The sequence below is a fragment of the Amblyomma maculatum genome, chromosome 10 (assembly GCF_055883805.1).
Source record: "Amblyomma maculatum isolate TAMU_Amacu chromosome 10, ASM5588380v1, whole genome shotgun sequence".
Lineage (NCBI taxonomy): Eukaryota > Metazoa > Arthropoda > Arachnida > Ixodida > Ixodidae > Amblyomma > Amblyomma maculatum.
Window position 1 is genome coordinate 58,126,550 of NC_139353.1, and position 26,005 is coordinate 58,152,554.

The 26,005-nt window shown below is 45.4% G+C and overlaps 1 protein-coding gene across 1 annotated transcript; it reads left to right on the forward strand.

Moving 5' to 3' along the window:
* Positions 1–3,427: 3,427 nt before the first annotated feature.
* Positions 3,428–17,860, forward strand: LOC146176582 (iris-like). Its single transcript, XM_084581334.1, has 4 exons — positions 3,428–3,534; positions 10,885–11,177; positions 14,712–15,025; positions 17,507–17,860. Exons 1-4 carry the CDS (start codon positions 3,443–3,445, stop codon positions 17,858–17,860), a joined length of 1,053 nt encoding a protein of 350 aa, XP_084437460.1. The 5' UTR covers positions 3,428–3,442.
* Positions 17,861–26,005: the final 8,145 nt, after the last annotated feature.

A 26,005-nucleotide genomic window follows, 5' to 3' on the forward strand; every position in this document is an offset into this window, starting at 1 on the left:
GTGTTGGTGTGGTGTTTATTGGTGCTACCTGTGTTTCTTGACAGGCCCATGTAACATGGTAGAGTGTAGGGGGTTCTCCGCATAGTGGGCATATATTTTGGTTGGTTTGTGGGGTTTAACGTCCCAAAGCAACTCAGGCTATGAGAGACGCCGTAGTGGAGGACTCCGGAAATTTCGACCACCTGGGGTTCTTTAACGTGCACTGACATCGCACAGCACACGGACGCCTTGCTTTTCGCCTCCACCGAAAAGCTACCGCCGAGGCCGGGATTCGATCCCGCGTCCTTGGGAACAGTAGTCGAGCGTCGTAACCACTGCGCCACCCCGGCGGATGTAGTCGCTGCAGCATTTTATGACGAACTCCTTTAATTCCTTATCATTGCCGACAAAACGTTGTACGCAGAGGTAGCACGCTTTTGGGAGCGAGAGTTTAAAATTAATAAACCTTCCCTCCTTCGGGAATCGAGCCTCCATCACTTGGATCCCCATCCCAGCGCTTTACCAGCTGCGCCCCGCCCCGGACTGTGAAACGCTCTTCATAATTCCCTTTGTCTACCCCGAGAATAGCGGGATTCCGCGAGCAACAAATACGGCGCCTTTCCTTTCTTGTAAACGAACTATCGAACGGCGGCGAACTTTGATCTGTTCAATGAAATACTGGCTGGCTTGGCTGGCTTGGCTGCGCTTGGCTGGCTTGGCTGGCTTGGCTGGCTGGCTGGCTGGCTGGCTGGCTGGCTGGCTGGCTGGTTGGTTGGTTGGTTGGTTGGTTGGTTGGTTGGTTGGTTGGTTGGTTGGTTGGTTGGTTGGTTGGTTGGTTGGTTGGTTGGTTGGTTGGTTGGTTGGTTGGTTGGTTGGTTGGTTGGTTGGTTGGTTGGTTGGTTGGTTGGTTGGTTGGTTGGTTGGTTGGTTGGTTGGTTGGTTGGTTGGTTGGTTGGTTGGTTGGTTGGTTGGTTGGTTGGTTGGTTGGTTGGTTGGTTGGTTGGTTGGTTGGTTGGTTGGTTGGTTGGTTGGTTGGTTGGTTGGTTGGTTGGTTGGTTGGTTGGTTGGTTGGTTGGTTGGTTGGTTGGTTGGTTGGTTGGTTGGTTGGTTGGTTGGTTGGTTGGTTGGTTGGTTGGTTGGTTGGTTGGTTGGTTGGTTGGTTGGTTGGTTGGTTGGTTGGTTGGTTGGTTGGTTGGTTGGTTGGTTGGTTGGTTGGTTGGTTGGTTGGTTGGTTGGTTGGTTGGTTGGTTGGTTGGTTGGTTGGTTGGTTGGTTGGTTGGTTGGTTGGTTGGTTGGTTGGTTGGTTGGTTGGTTGGTTGGTTGGTTGGTTGGTTGGTTGGTTGGTTGGTTGGTTGGTTGGTTGGTTGGTTGGTTGGTTGGTTGGTTGGTTGGTTGGTTGGTTGGTTGGTTGGTTGGTTGGTTGGTTGGTTGGTTGGTTGGTTGGTTGGTTGGTTGGTTGGTTGGTTGGTTGGTTGGTTGGTTGGTTGGTTGGTTGGTTGGTTGGTTGGTTGGTTGGTTGGTTGGTTGGTTGGTTGGTTGGTTGGTTGGTTGGTTGGTTGGTTGGTTGGTTGGTTGGTTGGTTGGTTGGTTGGTTGGTTGGTTGGTTGGTTGGTTGGTTGGTTGGTTGGTTGGTTGGTTGGTTGGTTGGTTGGTTGGTTGGTTGGTTGGTTGGTTGGTTGGTTGGTTGGTTGGTTGGTTGGTTGGTTGGTTGGTTGGTTGGTTGGTTGGTTGGTTGGTTGGTTGGTTGGTTGGTTGGTTGGTTGGTTGGTTGGTTGGTTGGTTGGTTGGTTGGTTGGTTGGTTGGTTGGTTGGTTGGTTGGTTGGTTGGTTGGTTGGTTGGTTGGTTGGTTGGTTGGTTGGTTGGTTGGTTGGTTGGTTGGTTGGTTGGTTGGTTGGTTGGTTGGTTGGTTGGTTGGTTGGTTGGTTGGTTGGTTGGTTGGTTGGTTGGTTGGTTGGTTGGTTGGTTGGTTGGTTGGTTGGTTGGTTGGTTGGTTGGTTGGTTGGTTGGTTGGTTGGTTGGTTGGTTGGTTGGTTGGTTGGTTGGTTGGTTGGTTGGTTGGTTGGTTGGTTGGTTGGTTGGTTGGTTGGTTGGTTGGTTGGTTGGTTGGTTGGTTGGTTGGTTGGTTGGTTGGTTGGTTGGTTGGTTGGTTGGTTGGTTGGTTGGTTGGTTGGTTGGTTGGTTGGTTGGTTGGTTGGTTGGTTGGTTGGTTGGTTGGTTGGTTGGTTGGTTGGTTGGTTGGTTGGTTGGTTGGTTGGTTGGTTGGTTGGTTGGTTGGTTGGTTGGTTGGTTGGTTGGTTGGTTGGTTGGTTGGTTGGTTGGTTGGTTGGTTGGTTGGTTGGTTCACAGGAAGGGAAAGGCGCAGTATCTGTTACACTTGCTCTGTGGACACCTGAACCGCGCCGTAAGGGAAGGGAGGAAGGTGGGAGTGAAGGTGGAAAGAGAGAAAGGGGAGCCGTAGTGGAGGGCTACGGAGTTATTTCGACCACCTGGGGATATTTAACGTGCGCTGACATCGCACAGCACACGGGCGCCACTTCGTTTCGCCTCCATCGAAACGCAGCCGCCGAGGTCGGGTTCGAACCCGGGAACTCCGGCACAGTAGTCGGGCGTCTTACCACTGCGCCACCCCGGCGGGGCTGAAATGCTGGTTGTATTGTTGTTGTGGCTGTAGGAAGAAGGACAAGAAAAATTAGGGGATCTCTTAGATGTCTCTTAAGAGGAGAATGGCGAAAGCCTACCCTTCTTATCCTATAATTTGCCTCCCATTAGCCTCTTGCCGGCATTCGTTGCAGTGCTACATATAATTATAAATGGTTTACAGGAAAGGGAACGCGGAGTATCTATCACAATTTCTCCGGCAAGTGTGAGTTTGGACGGTACACCATCGCTCCTGTCGCGTGGCGTTCCTTGGCGCACGTGCAAGTGTGGCATTGCAGATGGCAGGGACGCATCCCGCCTCGGCCAATCAGAACACCGCAAAAGCGGGACACACTTTTTCCACGACCACGACAGCATGAGCCATTAAAGGCTTTCGCCTTAATGGCTCATGCCTCGGGCAGGCCCATGTCACATGGTATGGGACTGCGAACGAAACCCTAACCCTTCCCGGGAGGACTGGGAGGCGAACCTGCTCGGCTGCTGCGACCTACAGGCCCAAAGGGACTTAACGTGGCGTACGCGGGCAGCGGCAACCGCCAATGGAGTCCCTGACTAGGATCTCCACTCAGTATTGTAAGGCCGAGGCCCTTAAAGCTCCGCGTCAAACAAACCTTCAAAATGTACAATAAGGGTTTTCACAACCACGACCAACCTATGGCGGCATTTTTATGTTTCTCCTACACTATCAAATGATTTCTCTCTCTTTCATGACCACTGGGTGTGCAGATGGCGTCCCAGCGATCCGAAGACGAACCGGCTGGAAACGTCGCCTTCTCTCCGCTGGCCGTGGCCTCGGCGTTGTCCATGGTACTCGCGGGGACAGCAGGACGCACCATGAAACAGCTTTCCGCCGCCCTCCATGGTGCGGACAACAGGACAGTGCATGACCAATTCAGGTGCCACTTCACGTTGATTTGAATCAGTTATTTTAGAGCGCAGCTCTTTGGCGCCCGTTTCGGCGTTTCGCGTCATCGTCGCCGGCGGCCTCGTAACCTGATGACGTCACCGGCCATGACGTCATGACCGAATGTGACGTCATTATGATGTCACATCCTGCTATGTCTGATAGCCGGAAATGATAATGACATCACATTCGGTCATGACGTCGTGACTGATAATGACGTCACCAGGAGATTCGCCTGGCGGAAGAAGCCGCGAAGAACCAAGAACTCTTTAGGCCTGCTTCTGATCGCGGAGGTCTCGGCTTTCGTATCTTAGGCCTGTGTGCCGGGAGCGGGGATTGGGGGCCTCCTTATCTGGTGGAAGAATAAAGTTGTTATCATGATCATCATCAAGCATACACGAAGCTGGCCCGGCCCGGCGTTCGATGCAGGCGTCCGTGCGGCGCCTTTCACTTGGCGCTTCCTCGAATGTCGCACCACAGAGCATATAGAAATAGACGCAGTACAGCAGGCAACAGCGGCATTTAAATTTGGTTGACATCAAAGAAAAGGCGTAGTATCTGTCCAGATTCTGCGCGGACACCTTAACCAAGCTGTAAAAAAAGGAGAAAGGTGACAGTGAAAAACAAAAAAAAAAACAGAGAAAGAGGTGCCGGTAGTGGAAGGCTTCGGACGACCACAAAGCTTCCTTCATGACAGTCAAGCACTGTTTCTTGAAGGAATATTTGTGAAAATTTAAAAAACTTGTCTGTAATTGTACATGCATGCCTGACTCAAAATCTCTGCCTCAATATATCGAAAAGATGAAACAGATTATGTTTCTCATTAAATTTCTCATTCGTAAGGAGCGTAATCGTCGGCAATTTTTTTATTAGATTTAGCATGCTGTTGCCGCCTACAGGGATGGCCAGCTGCCAAATTATTTATTGCGTGTTGTGGTTGGAAGCATCCTCTTAGAAGAAGTTTATTTTAAGGGCATATTTATTCATTAGCTTTCACATAAACACTGTCATACGCTTGCAAAGAGACAGACTGCAAATTTCTTGATAGCTTTGCGCGCAAAGAAAATGTTATATCGGTCAGTATAGTCGAACCCCTAACTATCCTTTAAATGCACAGTCACTTCGCGACTAAGAAAAATAGGATGGCTAACATATGACACGATGAAGCCGAACTGACTAGCTAGAATTGTAACTGCTAGTGGTTTGTATTGTATTCAAGTGGTACCTTTAATGTCGAGTAAATTTTATTGTATAGAGAGATGCAATTAGCACATACACTAGTCGCCCTCAAGCGTACAAGTGCACCTTCACCTGATCGTCGGGATGGTCTTTCTCTCTGCTTCCTTCTTTCCTGGACTTCTTTATCTTTTTGTGCTTTTCTTTCGCTTTTTCTTTCTTTCTTTATCCTTTTTCCATTTCATATATCTATCTATTGTAACTAGGCAGTTGTGATCTTTGTTTCCTTTTGTATCTTTAATGTACATTTTTTTACATTTTTATGTCCATGTTTCTTTTTCATCTAAATTATTTTTATTTTAATTTGGCCGTTTAGCTCCTTTTCTTTTATCTTAAATTGGATTAAGCCTGGCAAAGCTTTGCTGGTCCGGGCTTCCTCTCTCTTTCTTTTACATTTTTTTTTTCGTTATATTCTGAGAGGAATGATAAAAGATAAAATATGGTCTCAGTATGCGGCATTGGTAAAGGAATGCTGAAATTGCAACAGAATCATAGCGCATCATCGTTCTGACAAGGTCGCACTGCTCGATGAAATCTGTTGCATCAGAGTTCTGACTTCACTGTAAAGGCTAAACGAACACCCACCTTAAAAATAAACAAACTTTAAGACTGTAAGCAAATTACCATCCTACTGCCTTTCTTTTCTTGCACATAGTATGCTTTTCGAAGCATACTATGTGCAAGCAACTTTAGCAAAGATGCATGCAGAGATGCGCCCAAACGAACAGCCCACTTGATTGTAACTAGCAGTTTCCTTTTCCCCAAATATAATTTAGACTATCTGATTGTCAGCCACGTGTTTTCAAACGTTGCGACTGGTATTACCCTGGATCCTAAATCGCAGTAACGATGCAACAACTAATCAAGGCAGAGTTTACATCCAGCACTCTGAACGTAGTTCTCAAAAAGAACGGAGAATTGGTTTTTTGGATGGTTTGTTTAATAGAGTTTAACGTCCCAAAGCGAGTCAAACTGCGAGCGACGCCATAGTGGAGGAATCCGGAAAGTTTCTACCACCTGAGGTTTCTAGCATGCACTGACATCGCACAGCAATCTTGCGCCTTGCTTCCCAACCAGCAAAACACTTCACCCATATATAGTGTAGAGAGCTGTCACTACATTAGTCATACCCACGCATTGCCAACAGATTACCAATACTAGACTATAATTTGTTTTTCCTGGGCTTTCGCTTCCATCAAAAAATGGCCACCGTGGCCAGGAGTCGGTCCCGCATCCTTAAGCGCAGCAGTAGAGCGTCGTCCGTAACCCCTGGGCCGCGGTGGGGCGGAGAAGAGATGTTCAGGGCATTTAACGCGAAGACAAGGTAACCGGTGGTTGATATAATGCATTGGATCCCGAAGGAAGGCAAGCATAGCGGGTGGTTACGTTTGAAAGGGGGGGGGGGGGGGGGGGGGTGATCGGATAGGAAGTTTACGGAAATTGTGCGCGCACAGTTGTTACAAAACCAGGTTAATTATAGATAAATATTGGAGAAGCATCTGCCCTGCTGTGGGTGTAGACAGGCTGGTGATAACTAGGACAGTGATAGTTCATGGTCCGATATATCTTGCAAGGTTTGGTTTTGAGCTGCACTTGTGCATATACCTGTCAAGCGGTGGTTATTTGCTTGTCGAAGCAACAACGAGCAAGAACCGAAACAAGCAGCAGCGATGGATTTGGCAAAATACCGGGCATCACGTGACTCACTACTTTTGGTCCGTAATGTTCGTGCCTATTCAGAGGACCGTTTGGGCCATCTAGACACCTAGGCAGCACGAACCATCAGCTCACTGTTGGTTCTGTCATGGCAACACATTGGCCCTATGTTGGGTCGAACATTTCCAACACAATAGCAATATTGGGTCCATACATTCTGCTGTCTCGATGAACGTATTACACCGAATAATCACACGTATGACTCCGCCGCTTATCATCTCCTGCAAATGCTGAGGTTCGGATTTTTTTACAATACGTTCGGTGCATTTAGCACCTTCACTACCAGCATTCTTCATTTTTATCCTGGTGGCTGTGATTCTCCCGTAGAGCAAGTGATCTAGTTTAAAAACCCTACCGAGTTAAAGAGATCCGCTTCCGTCTGTCCACTGTGTTAGACAACCGCGAAATTCTGGTAGCCGATATTCTCGCACGATAGGCTGCCAGTCCTCACGCTGCGCTTCGATGTCTTCGTCTTTATCGTCATCATCTTCTCCAACAAAGTCGCGTTAAAAAGACCCTAATTAAACCTCCATTATCCTATAAAAGCCTATTTCACCCGTAAAAATGTTAGCTAAATATTGTAATAATTGACAAATCAGAGGTAAACTAAACTAAACTTCGCTAAACGAGTCATATATAATACATCTGCGCTGGAGCATGCATCATATAAAACTTTAACATGGCAACAATTTTTTTCTATGGTATCTACGGGCCAGACTAGTACTTCGAGGAGCGCAACTGGGATGGCATGTATCGAGCAGTAAACTGGCCCGAGCCGGTCCGCGATCCGTCGTCTAAACCTTTCTTAGCAGAGCTGTAAACGACAGCTCTAATCTCACCGAAAGTAATTCAGACCTGTATTGGTAAGATACTGTACTGTAGGATGACCTTCATTGAGAACACTGGCCGATTGACTACGTTCAGCCTCCGTACAGAGATGTACAGGATGGAAATAGGTACTAATTACTACCTGACTGACCTTTTAACCTAGCTGACGACCTCTGTGAACAGGAGATACCGCACAGTCGGGTTCCACACACAGTGATCATCATCATCATCATCATCATCAGCCTGACTATACCCACTGCAGGGCGAAGGCCTCTCCCATATTTCTCCACTTAACCCGGTTCTGTGCTAGCTGCATCCACTTGACCCCTGCGAACTTCTTAACCTCATCCGCCCACCTAATTTTCTGCCGCCCCCTGTTACGCTTTCCTTCCCTTGGAATCCAGTTTGTTACCCTAAGCGACCATCGGTTATCCTCTCTTCGCACTACATGTCCTGCCCATGCCCATTTCTTCTTCTTAATTTCTACTAGATTGTCGGTAACGGGAGTTATTTCTCTGACCCACTCTGCACGCTTCCTATATCTTAATGTTACCCCTACCATTTTTCGTTCCATAGCCCTCTGGATTGTCCTCAACTTAAGTAGAACTCTCTTGGTTAGCCTCCACTTCTCAGCCCCATAGGTGTGTATAGGTAAGATGCAACTGTTATATACTTTCCTCGTTAGCGATACCGGTAAGCTGCTAGTCATAATCTGTGAGTGCTTTCCAAATGCGCTCCATCCCAATCTTATTCTTCTTGTTATTTCCTTTTCATGGTCCGGATCTGCGGTTACTACCTGTCCTAAGTAGAAATATTCGCCTACTACTTCCAGTACTTCGCTACCTAATGTAAACTGCTGTTCCTTCCCGAGACTGTTGAACATTACCTTACTCTTCTGCATATTGATTTTCAAACCTACATTTCTACTTTTCCCGTCTAGGTCACCAACCATTATTTGCAGTTCATCCCCCGTGTTGTTTAGCAAGGCAATGTCATCAGCAAATCGCACATTACTGAGGTATTCTCCATCTACCCTTATCCCTAACTGCTCCCATTCCAAGTCTCTGAATACTTCTTAAGCAAGCTGTGAATACTACTGGGGAGATTGTGCCTCCTTGCCTAACAAATTTCTTTATGGGAATTTTGTTACTTTCTTTATGCAGAACTATGGTTGCTGTGCAGCCAATATATATATCTTCCAGCACTGTCACGTACGGCTCGTCTACCCGCTGATTTCGCAATGCCTGCATCACCGCCAAGGTTTCAACTGAGTCAAATGCTTTTTCGTAATCAATGAATGCTATGTATAAGGGCTGGTTATATTTCGAGCATTTTTCTATCACCTGATTGATGGTATGGATATGATCGATAGTAGAGTACCGTTTCCGAAAACCTGCTTGATCCTTTGCTTGATTGAAGTCTAAGATTGTCCTGATTCTATTAGCGATTACCTTAGTAAATACCTTATAAGTAACAAACAGTAAGCTGATTGGTCTGTAATTATTAATGTCCTTGGAGTTTCCTTTCTTATGAATGAGGTTAATGTTTGCATTCTTCCATGGTTCCGGTACCGTCGATGACATCAGGCACTGCGTATACAGGATGGCTGGCTTTTCCAACACGATATCCCCCCCCCCCCGTCCTTCAGCAAATCTGTAGTTATCTGATCCTCTCCAGCTGATTTCCCCCTTTTCATAGTTTCTAATTCTTTCTTGACCTCGTCCTTTGTAACTGATGGAACGTCTGACTGTTTTTTCCTACCGCCAATCTCCTTACGGTCCTGACTATTTTGGCTACTGTAGAGATCTGTATAGAACTCCTCGGCTACTTTGACTATCTTGTCCATATTAGTGATGACGTTGCCCGCCTTGTCCCTTATCGCATACATCTGGTTTTTGCCAATGCCCAATTTCTTCTTTACCGCTTTAAGGCGTCCCCCGTTCTTTACAGCATGCTTAATTTTCTCCATGTTATACTTCCTTATATCGGCCTCCTAGCGCTTATTGATTAGCTTTGATATTTCGGCCAATTCAATCTGGTCTGTTGGATTGGAAGCTTTCATACTCTGGCGTTTCTTTCGTCTCCTTAGACAGGTTACCGGTATCCTCTCTAACTATCCTACCGCCTACTTCTACCGCACATTCAGTAATGATATCCCTGAAATTATTGTTCATTGCTTCTAGGGTGCTGTCGCCATCCTCGTTTAGAGCTGAATATCTATTCTGTAGCGAGATCCTGAACTCTTCTGCCCTCGCCCTCACCGCCAATTCGTTGATGGGTTTCTTTCTTACTAATTTGCTGCGTTCCTTCTTCAGATTTAGGCTAGTTCGGGACCTCACCATCCTGTGGTCACTGCATCGCACTTTCCCGATTACCTCTACATCTTGCATAATGGCGGGGGTTGAACACATTATGAAGTCAATTTCATTTTTAGTCTCCCCGTTAGGACGTTTCTATGTCCATTTCCGGTTCTTCCGTTTGCTGAAGAAGGTATTCATGATTCTTAAGTTATTGCGCTCTGCAAACTCGACTAGTAACTCCCCCCTGCTATTCCTAGAACCAATGCCATAGTCACCTACTGCCTGGTCTCCTGCCTGCTTTTTCCCTACCTTGGTATTGAAGTCGCCCATTAGTGCAGTATACTGCGTCTTTACGTTTCGCATTGCTGATTCTACATCTTCGTAGAAGCTTTCAACTGCCTGGTCATCATAACTACATGTAGGTGCATAGGCCTGTACAACCTTAAGTTTATATCTCTTAATAAGCCTAATAACGATGCCTGCCACCCTCTCATTAATACTATAGAATTCATCGATATTACCCGCTATAAACTTATTGACAAGGAACCCTACTCCTAGTTGTCGCCTCTCTGGTAAACCTCGATAACACAGTACATGCCCATCCTTCAGTACAGTATATGCCTCATTCGGCCTCCTAACCTCACTAAGCCCTATGATATCACATTTCATACTATCTAGTTCCTCTAACAGCACTGCTAAACTAGCCTCACTAGCTAGGGTTCTAGCGTTAAACGTTGCCAGGGTCAGTTTCCAATGACGGCCTGTCCAGCGGAGCCAGGTATTATTAGCACCCCCAGCTGCGTCACAGGTCTGACCGTCGCCGTGGTCAGTTGTTCCGCAGCCGCTGGTGACTGAGGGCCGGGGTTTTATGGAGCTTATCATAGGAGGTTGCGGCCAATTACTACACCAGGGTGGCCAACTCCTGTTCTGGTGAGGGAGTGCGTTGCCGGAGGTGTTCACCGGCATCAGGTCGCGCCCCAAACCTGTTATGCAATTCCATCGACACGCGGATTTTTTTTAATCCGGTGGAGAATTGCGCGGCACCGGGATTTGAACCCCGGTCCTCTTGCATGCGAGACGGATGTTCTACCGCTACGCCACCGCTGCAGGAGATACCGCACAGTCCGGTTCCACACACAGTGATGTAAACATGCAACCGTGTAATGTATCTCGTGCATTTTAAACATCAATCAATGAATATGATATCGCTTTTGTGCACAACGTACGCCGCCTGACTATTCGTGGCCTGGCCCATCCCGCAGACACGTCTTCGCCGAACTAGGTCGCCTGGATGATGACGTCACTCTGAGCCTGGCCAATCGACTGTACGCCGACGACCGGATCCGACCGTCGGGGAACTATCAGGCAACGCTGGACAAGTACTACAAGAGCCCTGTGGAGTCCATGGACTTCCACGCCAATGCGGATGCCTGCCGGTCCAGCATCAACGCCTGCGTCGAAAGGACTACGTGCTCCTGGATCAAGGACCTACTTCCTCCCGGCAGCATCGACACCGACACGCTTCTGGTGCTCGTGAGCGCGTTGTACTTCAAAGGTATGCAGGCCGTTTTGACATTTTGGAAGGCGATATTTCAGTTAAGCTATAGCTCCTTCCTCCTTTTATTTCATTGGAAATTTGATTCCAGGCTGTCCTAAGAGACAAATTGACGACGGATAAAAAAGCAGCTTGATTATGTCTGTCTTTTCATGCCACGCCTGATCTGAAAGGAACTTAGAACGATGGTTGCTACATCATTCTGCTCCTGTAGCCGAAATCAATAAACACAAAGAATTCAGCTATAGATATTTTACAGTACGTGGACGAATTCCCCGTGATGATAATTACATTTTAGTCGAGTATAAAGTGTTGGAATGTCGGATACAAATAGTATAAGGCAAAGAAGGGTCCCAGAGATAAAAGCTGAACCTGGACCTGTAGAAAATGAACACATACAGGAACATGAGTAAGAAGCGTTACATATGCGCAGGGAGAACATCATTTAGTAACTGGATTCAACCCAAAGAGGAAACATGTTTTAATGGTTAAGCAAGATTATGCTTATTATTTATCGGAATGTTATAATAGGACTGTCATATAAGCAACGAACTTGCCGTAGTTTTTATAAGAGGTTAAGAGAAATTTAAATTTCGAGCAAATCTATAATAGTTAGCAAATCTTTTCGAGAAATTTTCAAGTCAGAAATGTTTCAAGTAAGAACGCTGCGGTATTGCTTTTTTCATTATTTTATATCATCAATGAGCTGCGTAGGAACAATTTTTCAGTTGGTAATATTCAATGAGCTAGCATATATGGTGAAGCTTCCCGTTAGGAAAATATTAAGGCTTGTATTTTTGTGTACTAGTTTTGCGAACGCCGAACTAGGGATAAATGCGTTGATTACGCGTTTCCCCGGGCTGTAATAACACCATTTATATGAGCGTGATTGAATGCGAATACGTAAAGTACGACCGTGCTTCAGCGCAAACCCATTATGAGTGTCATGAAGACGAAAACTGTACGCATTTACCTGCGCATCCGTCCTGTGTTCTCTCCTGTCCTTTCATATCCTGTGATACGCACGGCGCTTCTTAGGATACCATGCACCAACTAGCTCGTCAGAAAGTTTTACATCTGCTACCTGCCAACTGGCAAGCCCTCCTGCCACCTAGCACGGTTGACAGGTTTCATACTTGCAGAGAGGGCAATCATCTCTACCCTTTTGTAGGACACACCTGGGAGAAGTTGAATATGAAAGACTCAGATGTAACGAAAGACTTGAACATAACGAGAAACATGAATGTAACGGAAGTCTTTATTATGCCTCACATTACCACGTAAGCGTGAAGTCAAAACAGTGGATTTATCCCATCAATCACTCATCGCACTAAACTGTTTTAGTAATGTACTTCGTTTTTAATTAGGCAACGTGGGTGCTAAATTTCTGAATATATCTTCAATAATGTTCCAGGAAAGAACGCTACCAGTCTGCAGTAATTAAATGATTTCCTAGAATGACCACATAGTTATATAAATGAGCTCTGTGGTTGCAGTAAAAGGCAATGCTGCTTTTGAGAATTTCATTAGTTACTGCGGTTCTAGAGCAACGATAGGCCTTCCTGATCGACTCAGATCCAATAATATAGCCTGTACGTTACACGAGCTCCAAATTAACCCCAGAGGCGAATGGGATCCTGGACTAAGGAGTGCTAGCCAGGTCCAGCATCAACGTTTTGCATTTCTGCCCTATTCGTGTCTCTACTACTACTACTACTGCTGTATTATAGCATCAAGTTAAAATTATGGTGAGAAAGATATTTGACGTGACAAATAAGGACTAATGGAGATAATAGTAGTAGAAATTGTGGTAGTATTGACTGATTCAGAATAAATGAGCATTTTAGAAGGTTACTTTATATGTCAAAATAAAATGAGTGCAACGACTGAACCCTGAGAAATATTTCTATCATTGAAATGTGACTGACAAAAGTGAATCAGATCCAGGTTGCCTAGACCATTTTGTCAACTATTTCACATCTGAAATGTCAAACACCAAATAGGGAAAAATGGTCACAGTAGGGTTAACTGCACAAGACATTTAGGCTATTTAGCAGCGAGGCAAAATACTTAGATGCAGTTGTTTGATCCACGGTCCTTTTCCCAGGCATTAAGCCGGGAGACGTTTGTAGCTGGTAGAGACCTAGAAGGTATCCATGGGCACTGGTGAAGACGTACCTACAGGTGCACCAAAAATAAAACGGAGCAGGGGTGTGTGGAAAGAGTGCTCTCCTTTGTTCGGGCTGCTTATGGGGCGAACATCAAGAGTGTGAAAATGGTCATCCAGGTGTCTCAGATGGACCCAAGTTATGCGCATGCGCATACGCTGGCTAGGTGTGCCGCGAATCGTACGGTTCTTCCTTCATGTGCCCAGTTTTACTTTTCGGCCACCTGTACTTTACACATCACAACAAAACAAAATGCATGCAGAGTCGAAATTTGGTTTCTGTGTTCGCTTTATTTTATCGCCATCTGTGCACGCATGATAAAATGTTTGTCTGAAAGTGCGCATTGCACGCTTTACCAGTACCCTCCAAAGGGGGTAATGAGGAGCAATTCATGTTTCTTCGTATCGATCTGTTACCGTATTTGCTATCTAAGGTGCATAAAAAGGATACTTTTACTGAATACAGAGCTTTTGTACGCTGAACAAAGATGCAAAAATTACGATCCAGAAATAGACGCCGCCGGTCGATTTTCCAAACAAACTGTGATGGGTATACACAATTTTCTGCCACTTTGATTCAATGATCTTCGAGTCAATTTTCGAAACGGCGGTTCTGATTCAAGTGGAATAAGGTATGTTTTATGTATTAAAAACGGCATCTGGTTCCAGTCAACATCAACGTACTCAAAAAGGGTGGCGAACGGTATTTATCTCAATAAAAACACATGAAGACCTTGCAATCAATTCTTTTTGAGGCGCTTTATGCACGGTACATACAAAGAGCAGTAATAGCAGTAATATTTGAAATTTTGAAGTTCAGGGAATTTAGCATCTTTCATCTTGCAAACTTTCCAAAGACGAATGATATGGCATATTGGTAGCACTGTATTCGGGACTAGTGACGCCCTGTACGCAGTTGCAAATGCTCAAATTCATTTTGAAGAAGACGAAGACTCACACGGACAAGCGCTGACTAGCAGCTTGCTTACTTGAGTTGCAAGCCAGCCCTTGCCTGTGCGAGTCTTTTATCTTTCTTCTCTCCCCCTTTTAAGTCGCGCTGCTCTTTTCAAAATGACATTCCAAATCGCCCAACCATCAGTTCCAAGGAGCTCGAATTCAGTCACGACGTAGGAAACACACGCTGAAGGCTCCTCCAGGAAAGCCAAAATAACGGCTTGAGAGGCTAGTTGGTGCTGCATCGTATTCAGATATGTGGCGCAAAAAACACAAACACAAGAGAAGATACACAACACAAGCATGTGTTGTGTATCTTCTCTTGTGTTTGTGTTTTTTGCGCCACATATCTGAATACGATCCAGGAAAGCAGTTGCTGGCCTCGCTTAGCCCCGTAAAACTCGCGCGCGCAGGTCGATGGATCGTGCCGTTCGACCCTGGCCGCACTTTGACGCGGAATTTCCACGAGACTCGCTCCCGGTTGGTCCGCGTGCGCATGATGTCGGGTGACGTGCCGGCACGGCTCAACCATTACTGCGACGGCCTTCCGGCGCGAGCCGTGGAACTGGCCTACGCGGGCGGCTGCGTCTCCATGACACTGCTGGTACCCGACCAGATAGATGGCCTGGACTCGCTCCTGGAGGCCCTAACCGCGGATCACCTGGAGCGAGTGCTGAGCGGATTCGACCCGCAGCAAGACGTGCAGCTGGAGATGCCGCGGTTCAAGGTGAGAACCGCTTTCGACAATGCATTCTGAAATGCGAAGCAAAGGATGACAGAGTACGTTGAAAGCGAAGGAGTGTGTCTCATCGCTTGCTAAGTTGCCATACTTTTCTGATAATATTATTTGTGAACGCGTAACTGGCAGCCCCCGGTACTATTATTAGTCAACTTTTATCAAATAGCTTTCAACCTGGAGGTTTTTCTTTGATTATTTATCTGAACATCTTACAAAACGAGAACACGAAGGGGACATTATTTCCTTCAACTGTTGTTATTTCATTTAACACTACACAGTTCAACGAGGCTCAAACGCTCACACATCACTAACATGGTGTGCCATGCAGCGTAAAATGTGAGACCATTGAAGCGGTTGTCCGGTGTACCTCTTCTATGTCCACCCCTTCGTTGCTGGTGTCAAACCTAGCACGCGTTATTATGCAGCCTCATTTATTTCGTAAAAGAACTTTACTTCTTCAGTACTTTCTCCGGCGAACCATGCACCGAGCCGCGAACAATGTTTGCTTAGAAACGTGCTCCACTATAAAATTGTACTTCTCATCCAACATGTATGGGCTATTCCTCCTCATTTTCTGTCTACTTCGCATATGTGGAAAGAAAAAAACAACTTACATAACTGTTGCGTTCTCAGTACAGCCCGTATCCTTGTGGTGACATCTCTTAACGGTTTCTCACTCTCTGATTGCTCTTATCATAGCAACACCATACTACACGCCTGAGCATTGAGAGGACGCGCTGGCCAGGTCTAACATTCAGCGCCATAGGGGGCTAGTAGTCATAGCCCGCGTGGCTACGGTGTCTACAGGCGCCCCGAAATAGAGACAAAGCCAGCTCTTTCATATAATGCAATGCATTCCGCAAAAACAGCGCCTGCCTTTAAATAAGCGATTTGCCGATGACGTTATGCGTCTCTCAGAAAAATCTTAGACTGATCGAGAGGTCAATCGGCCTCATAACGTCACACGCTGTGACGACCAATCAGTATTCAGCCATATCGCATTGATTTGTGACGTCATCGACCTCTCGGCCAATCATGAACTTTCATAGCCGAATTGGCACGTGATCTGGCAGATGCCAGTTTACAGGTGACTTAACCGAGCGCCAACTGGTGGTTGAGATGTGTGAAGCAAGAGACAAATAATACTACAAGAAAGGCACTGCCCTGAAATGAAAAAGGCGATCAAGCGGAACTGAACCATTTTCCGTTGGGCTCCGAGCCGGGCACACCACGTCTATTAGATTGAAATGAGTTCGTTCACAGCGATAGGTAAGAAGGGTTATGCTACCGCCTTACACCGGATAGTAATAACAGCCACACATTACGGCAATTCTTATCAAAATAGACTATTATGTCGCAGTATTAGGTATGCCCCAAAAGAATACACTTGGCTATACTACTGAGTAGCAATACTTATTAACACTTAAGACAATTACTTAGCAACTATCAATTTCTATATTGGCAAACTATGGCATCAACTTCTAAACATCATAATCGGCAACTAGGTTCTTATTTTCATGTATAAATGAAATATTAATTCATTTGATAACTCATTCACTGCTAAACTCTCACTGACTTCTGCGACTGAGAATAGTGGCTACGCAGACCCGAGGTGTGTTGTTTAACTACCTAAAAACGATTTGGATAAACAGGCGTCATTACTTGAGGCGAGCGCACATGAGATACAACTAAAAAATTCATTCGTGTGCTAGCGGCCGATTACAGAAGTGTCGGTCCAAGGGAGAACTGCAATAAATATAGTTTACCCACTTAGCGTCGTCACAAACATATATTTAAGATAGACGCTTTAATTTTGTGTATCGCACCACTTGCAACAATCACCTGAGCATCTGTGAGCGCAAGTTAGAGAACCGAGGATGTCAAATTTTTCCGTACCCTCGAGTATGGTGCCTCTTTGTTTTCTGTACGTTCTTTCATCCATTTTCTCTTGGTGAGGCTCAGGTAATGCTCTTCCCTTTCCCGATAACCAAAATTGCTATTCAAAGTGAGTAAAGCAGTTTGGGCTGTTCTCAACATCTCGTTGATCTCTTATGGCAGTGGTAAGTGGTCAATGTGATAGGCAGACCTTCTTAATTAATGACATTTTGCCGCGACTCGTGAATGTAGCCAATTGCAATCAACATTTTCACACCGCATCTGGTCGCGCTCTCAACCCATAAAGGTAGCTGGTATTCATTCCTCGCAGCCGACAGATGACTCTAGTCACTTATTTTTATTTTATCATAGAGATTTTGCAGCAAGTGGGCAAAGTGGTCTCATAACAATAAGCACATTCCCGTCGTTTAACCTCGCCGCGCTCTGGACACATAATGTTAGCTCGTATTCACTGCTGGCAGCTGATGGATGGCACTGGATCATAATTTTCAGTACCGTATAATCAACAGGCCTGCGTTTAATTATACCAAAATTTTCCGTTCAGGAAAGTTTGATTTGTTTCTTTCCGCACAGCTGGAAGAGACGACCGATCTGAAGGTCGTCTTGCAGTCGATGAATGTCAAGGACTTGTTCGACCCTCACACGGTAAACCTCTCGGGCTTCGTGACCGACGGTGACTCCAAGAAGGACCCCGAAGAGACAAGAAACCTCCCAACCCTAACAGTTGCCCAGCACAAGGCATGCATCGAGGTCAACGAAGAAGGAACTGAGACCACCGCCCCGGCGGAATCTGCAGCGGCTGCAGGAGGTGTCTTAATGGACCCGTCTCGCTTTCGGGTCGACCGACCGTTCTACTTGCTGATACGCTGCCTAAATCCCGAAGTCATCCTGCTAGCCGGGTCCGTGCGCCACGTTTTACAACATTAGCAGGCTATATTAAACTAACCTGTCGCAGTGATTAGAGTCATTGTGCGTTTTTTTTCGGATCCCCCGAGAGCGCAATATATTAACCGTAGACTCGACTAATATTTAGATTTGTAGTACTGCTAATAAACGATTGATTCAAAGGAGCATATTTGATTCATGTTAACTGAAATATATTAACTTTAGCAATTACAGTAATTCCAGTACAGTGGCGTGCGTGCCGACGGGTAATAAAGTTGTTTTTATAACACAATTAGGACTTCTGCAAAAATGTGTCCTCCTACAACATACTTCCTCTTTCATCTGCGACAACTTACTTCGCAGGCATTCTTAGCCCATCAAGAAATGTTACTCTTGATCATTTCTAAATCGGCACAAAATAAGGCGCTACTAAATGTCCCACTATAGAATAAGGGACATAAGGGACATTCTTACAGCAATCACGACACTTTAATCGAAATAGCTCCGCTTGAAGCATCCAATGACGACAGATTCGTTTAACAGAGTTATTTAAGCTCACATGTGGTCATCAAAGATTAGCCCACGCTCTTAGGCCTTTCAACAAATGCGCGAACTATTTAGAACACATCCATGGGCTGATGGGCTGTCTCACCTGAATTGAATATACGAGACTTTGTCCGCGATCCAGTTTTTCAGAATAACAACATTAAGAAAAGCCATTATCTTTAAGAGTTTCGTAATCCTGCTGCGCGAGGTGTGTCAGCTCGCACATAAATCCGTGATTCGTCGCGCCTGAGACGCTTTTAGTGCGTAGCACTACTAGCCGCAATCACGGATTTCGCCGGTGTCTGTCCGAAGCCGCCCATAATCTCTCTCTCTGGTCGTGAACTTGAAGTGGAGAAAAAGGAGGTGGTGACGTGAGCGTCGGGCGGCTCAGCACTGAGGAGGCAGAACGGCCGCAAAGCTATAGCAAGGGGCCTCTGCATGAGCTTGAAGAGGAGGAAGGGAAAGTGGCGACGCCCGCATCACGCGACATAACACTGAGGGGGGCGGAGCGGCCGCATAGATTCACCCAGTGAGAGAGTAAGACAGCGAGAGATGGTCGCGTTGCACAAGTGTGCGTTACTCCGTAGTGAGCAGTCGTGTGTCGCTCATGCGTCCTCAACTTCAGCATCTCTCCATCAGTGATTCCTCAGTCTAAACGGACAGCAGAAATGCACGCGCGGTGCTCCCTGGACCTCGGCTCCGAGTCGCTCGCCGCGTCGTGAAGCAGCTTGTGCTTACCGTAGAAGAACGGCTGATTGGGCGAGTTGGTGAACCATAATGGACTGTAATATAAGTGCGCAACAAAAACGTGACAAAGAGGAGAAGTGAACAACGACGGTGATCTGCGCCGTCGTTGTCCACTTCTCCTCTTGTCTCGTCTTTGTTGCGCACTTATATCACAGTCCATCATTATGCTTACCTCCGCGCCTCCTTCAAGCGCGTTTCCCTCTCTCTTCTCTCTCTCCGCCTATGATCCCACCCCAGACATTTCGGCCGCCGAGCAGTGCGTTGTAAACGGGTACATTATGCCTGTCTGGCACTGGGAAGAGTGTTCGCCGTGCTTAACGTGCTGAAGTACAACGGTTAAGCAGTGCTACGCACCTACTTTGCATTTGAATAATTTTGCAAATCAGCCGTAATATTTTTTTTTGCAGCGCATCCTGTCCTAATTCCCAGAATTGTGTTGCCGTCAGTACCGCCGCGCTCTTGTCCAGCGTTGCTTCACTCGGTTGCCTTCCTCCTCGCCACCTTACCCGTACACAACCAAGTCTAAACTTCAGCCGCGTGGCAGCACGCTCTGTCCTTCTAGCGGTAGAATATTGCGGTGTCGATAGATTACGATACCTCCACGGTGCCCTGACTGGCCAGGCGCTTTCTCCCTCCACGTGCAGCGTTTCCAATCAATTATGTTCATCGGTGGGCAGCCTGAACGACGTCTTAAGCGGCGTCGGGGCCACCTAAACCGCCTTGCTCGTGTCTTGTTGGGCTGCCCTTAGATTACCCATTCACATACTGGCTTGCTGCTTGCTGACATTAACTCTACGAAAGTGGAAGAATTGTATTATATATGCGGAACATTGGTGCAGTAAGGCAGGAAGCTACAGTAAATGCAAATTAATGGAAGTAATACGTCGCCTACTGCAACAAGAGAGCACTCCGGCGGCCCTTCAGTGTAAGTGCATTTTACTCGTGCCGTTTAAACAGGCAGTGCGAACAACTTCGAAGGTGAAGGTGGAAGACGCCATCCCATGAAGTAGCTTTCTGTTGTACATATGCGGTGTCAGTGCAGTTCGGTGTCAGTGCATTTGGTGCTCCCTTGAATCAGTACAAGCGGAAGTGAACACTTACACGATACGAGTCCACAACGGAAGCTGGCTAGTTTACTTCTCCCTACATCAGCTCTTGTCCAGCCAGCGCTGTCCAGAAAACTTTCTTCTCTCGCTAATATATCATATTTAGTGCGCGCGTTTTGAAGTCCAACGGGCTTTGCAAGCTCTCCATTCTGACCTAGCATTATAAACACAGACTTCCAGGTTCGGACGAGCAGTAATAATTTCGGACCGCAACCAGTCCGGGAATTTCCTTACTGATCCGCCTTTATAGCGTGCTCTGGCTGTAAGACACTGCTGTTATGAGGCAAAGCCAAACTAAAACAAAAACGAAAAGTGTGCGATCAAATTATTCACTGATTGTAGCTTAGCAAACACGTAATACAAGCCCTAAACTTCCCTTCCATAACTTAGAGGACTAACTCGCTCCCCATAATTAACTGCACAATTATTTTTTCGCACAATTTATAGACCAACACGCTAAAACCTTCAAGCGAATGCGCGATCTATTTTAGGCACGTCACGTTCGTAGACTGCTGTTATCCGACCAGCGAGGAGCGCATGGGACTGTTAATGCAGTACAGTTTCGCAGAACGTCCATAGTTGGAAAAGCGTCACCATCTACAAAGGCTTCCTGATTCAATTGCAATGTTTATAAGCTCCTACGCAGTAAAAAATGGGAAGTTTGACTTTAGCTCTCAGAACTATGTGAGTTACTAACACAAATGATCATTTCTAACATATTTACTTAAACAAGGTTAAAGCACCAGCTAGCACAGAGGCACAGACCCTCTGAAAAACAAAATTGATAAGGAAGCTACCCAAACGCAAAATAGCCTAAAAATACCTGGGTGCGGAGCTTTTCGTTAAGATATGATGGGCCTGCTTTGAATTTTGCCTTGATTTACTGCGTATGCGTCTGTATTCTCGCGGTGTTTCGTTGTTATAGCACATCCATAAAAAAAAATTATCTTTATAGCGCTGCAATCATGCTTTCTCATAAATGTTTTCGTTTTCTAAATTTCTTCACGGAAAGCACTATACAAGCGGTGAAACACAGGCAAGTCGTTATTATTCTTCCTAGACCCTATTCTAGTTCTTACTCTTTGGCACTGCAAAGTGAAAAGCGATTCGCATGTATTTTGGAAAACGCAGATTTCAGATCTTGCTTAGTATGCGTTTGATGTGAAGCATGGTTTTGGTTGCAGAATTCAGGGTATTGTGTAGACTAATCTTATTTGCTCCAAAAAATGTTCCACAACATGCATACACAGCATACATGCCCAGTCGGAAAAAACTACAGAATTTTTTTGTTACGGCAGAATTTCAGTGCGGTTTTTGACGGGATACCTGCTGTGACAATACGAATTTCTGTAGTTACAACAGAAAAGTGCTACAGAACTACAGACAACAGAAATACACTGCAGAAAAACTGCACAACTACAGAAAAGTACTACAGAACTACCGAAAAATTTGACGTTTACGACAGAACTACAGAATATTTTGTCGAATTTTTGGCATGGTTCTGTTGTTTTTTTCGACTGGGTGGAGCCTTTTTAATACGAATGAATTATTTTGGGGGGACTGCTTGAAGGTTTTCTTCCGTAAATAACAAGATTTACGCTGCAGAATCTGCGTGTTTTGTTGGCTTTTAGCCGCAGCAAAAAAAAAAAAAAAAAAAAAAAAAAACGAAATTCCAATTTTTTGGTGTTTCCGCGCTAAATTCAAGAGGACAGTGCTACTTTTCCTCCCAGTCACCTGAACAAATACCGGCTGCATGTCAAAAGACATTAACAGCTTGGCAGTGATCCACAAGTTACTGCTGTTGTTCATGCACCATCTGTCACGCACCATCATGACAGATGGTGCATGCTTGCACGAGGGACTTGGCCAACAATAGGTGGTCAAAGAGGGCTTTTCAAATGTATGTTTATGAGTCCAAGAAGATGACGAGAGGGGTGGGAAAACAAAAGAAGCAAGTCGATACATGCAAGAAGTCGTAATGCACATGAGATGGGAAAACAAAACGAAATGATGAAATACGCGGAAAGTCATAAAGCAGATGGGAGAAAAACACCGTGGTGTCTGTAGTCAAGTAATATTTGAAAAATGTAGAGAAGCAGTCGATACGAATCCAGTAAAAAAAAAAAAAATTTAATGGCGGAACAAACTGACATGTGGCTTTAGCCAAACATGGTCTTGCCAAATTGCATTAAGTGCGGGCTACACAAAGGAGGACTAAATTACTGCAGTGGCTTTTCCAACAACTGTGTTTTTCTCGACGGGGTGAATTGAGTGAGAAATGGTAAGAAATTGTCCAGTTTTTACTGTTCATCGCAGGCTGTGCAGTCAAGATAAAGAGCCAAACAAGACCTATGCTATCAGAGATATAGGGGCCGGATACGGCAGCGCAGCTTCGCTAGAGATACCTCAACATGTCGTGTGTGACAGAGGCCCCGCTATGTGGACATCTAGGTGTTGACGGAAGATAGGCAATATGGGGCCACTGAGGAACACCTTTGCGAAGTTATTGACAGCTTCATTTAGAGCAATACTGATGTGACCATATGCCCATATTATCTATACAAGGCTGAAAAGTGGAGGGAGCAGTGAAACAAAAAGTGGTTAAGGTGGGAATGTCATCTGGCGAAGCAAGGTATGGGCATGAAGATAAAGGTTCAGTAATGACAGCCTCTGAACAAAGAGGGGCGGAGTCTCATTTGCGTGCAACGAGAGCTAATTCCAACAAACTGACTGTTTAGAAAACAGCTAAAAATTTTGCCAGCCTTAAAAATCTGGTGATTTGCTATTCTGCGCAAGAAACGAAATTAAAGGGACTAGGAGAGAAAGAAGGAGGTATAGGGAATGGAAAAGTTTGTAAATAAAAATTAAGAACCATAGGATGTGAAGAGAGATTCAAAAAGGACTATGCTGTAAAATATATATGTTAATGTGCAATTTCCTATATATAGGCTGATAATATTCATTGCATAAAGATGGTCCGATATTGCGAAACTTCGAACGTTTTTAAACATTTTCTAGTGGTTCAATATTGGGCAGATACGAAAATAATAATGTTATTGCGTATTTGTGCTCTGTATGACTTAAGTTAAAGTTAAAGCTCAGCTACTTTGGTCATCTGATGAGAAGAGAGGAAACGCTGGAAGACGATTTGATGTTGGGAAAGGTTGATGGTCACCGGAGAAGGGGTAGGCAGTGAACGCGATGGTTAGATGGCATCCTCGAGGCGCTGCAGATGAAGTTATGTGATGTTAGGAAGATAATGAGAAACCGGAAAGCGTGGCGTGATATGGACCATAGGGTCACGAAGAGTCGGACACGACTGAACGACTGAATTGAATTGAATTGGTGACTTATATAAAATAAGACACATATGGCATTCTTGGACATACGCTGGGCGTTCAGAGAATGTTTCACTGAGGCGACCGCATCGCAGTCGCAACAATATACATTGTTAAGCTGTAAATGCCTCGTTGAGGCGAAGTCGATGTAAACAGTTTTCAGAATGTAAAAAATCAGGATGGTAGTTTCAATTTGAGATAAGGGTCAGTGGAGTGAGGAAAGGGGTAATGACGTGTCCGGAGGCTGCACGTCTTTTATTATGATAAATATATTTTAGCCAGTTGGGACGCATCGGACAGTATATTCCCACACCTACATTTTCGTCACCTTGCGAGGCATCAATCATTATCACTATGCTGATATGACGAACTTCTAAATGATCTTTTAATAATCCGTTCAGAACACCCGGTAAAAACATTTGAAATATGGGGGGAGAGAATTGGGAAATCTATTTTGATGAATGACCATGCATCGGGGGAATGTTTTATATAAAGGGGCACATTTACAGATGCAAGCAAGGCTTACACAACATTACCTGCAGAGTAGAAAACGAAGACAGTTGACTCCAAAAAAATAAAGCGGTATGATTCTACAGCATGCAAAATGATTTCGTTGCCGCCTATGTAGAGTAATGAAATAAATAGTAATTACCATTTTCTGATTCATTTACTGTGCGATGGCAAATCATTTTAGGTGACCTAGACCACACGTAACACCCTGTAGCCGCCAATATTTCTTTCAGTTTAAGGCTTCGAGCTCAATGGCATTATCATAGCATTGTTGTCATGGAAATTGAAACTCCCATTATGCTACCCAGAAACATGGAAGCACGGTCCAGTGTCTTCAGTTCACATCTCTGCCTTCTACGCGAAAAAAACTATCCGGGTTGGCGGCTACTTCCACAACTTGACCATGCCCTCTGGTCTTTCTCCGTCACGCTACCTGCGGACCAATCTCTTGTCCGACGACTTCCACGAGCAGAAAAGAGTGTCCAATCGTGTCACCCGACTATTACCAGCTGCCATAGGAATGCCGTAACTTTCCGTGATTGCAAAGCTTCAAACTGTTTGTCCTCCACCAGCTGCGACCTCCGAAATGCACCTTCGGGATTTTTAACGGCTGCGACGTTTTAAATTGGGGTGAAAAGGCCCCGATCTTTGTCACTTGCCGAATATTACCTTCGAAAGGCAACGCTCGTGGTTTTTCGAGGTTGCGAGACTTCAAACGGTTGGCTCTGGATAACTTTCGCCGACATGGCGTTACTGACACTACCGCACTGAAAATCTGCTACAGACATGCACTCGGCATTTCTGGGCTGACAGGCTTCAAATGGTTGAAGCCGCCGCCGCCGACGGTTAACTTTGTTTGACAAGGAGGTATTAATGCTTTCGACTGAGAATTGTGCAGAACTGTATCATATAACCTCAAGGACGTGTTCACGGTTATAAATTGAAGTCATTGATAACAGCGGTAGATTTCAGGCTTCAAGATAAAGCACAATTAGAGCACAAGGCACAATAGAGGTGCCTCTCGATTCACAATAACGAGCGCATGAATTTATTTAAAACTGAAAGAAACATTGACCAGAATTGCAATACTTTCCGGACATATATTACAAGTTATGATAAGCGCATCTGTCTTCATATCAGACCAGCTATTAACCTACTCCACAAGCGCAAGGCACGAGCTCGCTTCGCCGTGATATGATCAATGTGAAACCTCGAAGATTTTCACCTTCTTTACCTTCATTTATCTTCACAAATGACACTGTTGGGAATTAACTTGACGGTCGTTTTGGGATGATATATAGATCATCCCAAAGCGACACACACACACACACACACACACACACACGCACACACACACACACACACGCACGCACAGATATGTAGGTCTGTTTTTAACACACACACACACACACACACACACACACACACACACACACACACACACACACACACACACACATATACCGGGTGTCCCAGCTAACTTGAACCAAGTGTTACAAAATAATATATTTGAGGTAGGTCAGTGAAACCAATTGCATACAACTGCCAGCCTGTTTGCGCACTACACACAATTTTTTATTTTGCAATTACCTAATTAGCTAATTACGTTAATTTTTCTAATTTATTAAATATCGACTTTAGACCGAAAATGTGAATTGAAAAGTTGTAGAGCATCTTCAGAAACCCCCATTCCATTAATTGCGATAAAGAAAGTCTCACGTGTATCTTTTTTTCCGAGCTCAGAAGAAAGCCCGCGAAATACAAATAATACCACGTGACTAGCGCATTTGTGCGCCGCGATTGTGGTGCTCTCAGTCGTGGTTTGAGCGAACGAAATCGGCTGCGGCCGTGACCCGGCCGTGGCCTGCAGCGGCAGGCAGAAATGTTTGCGATGGTTCGAGCGAGCTCGAGCTCGCCCGTCGCTACCGCGATTTTGGAAA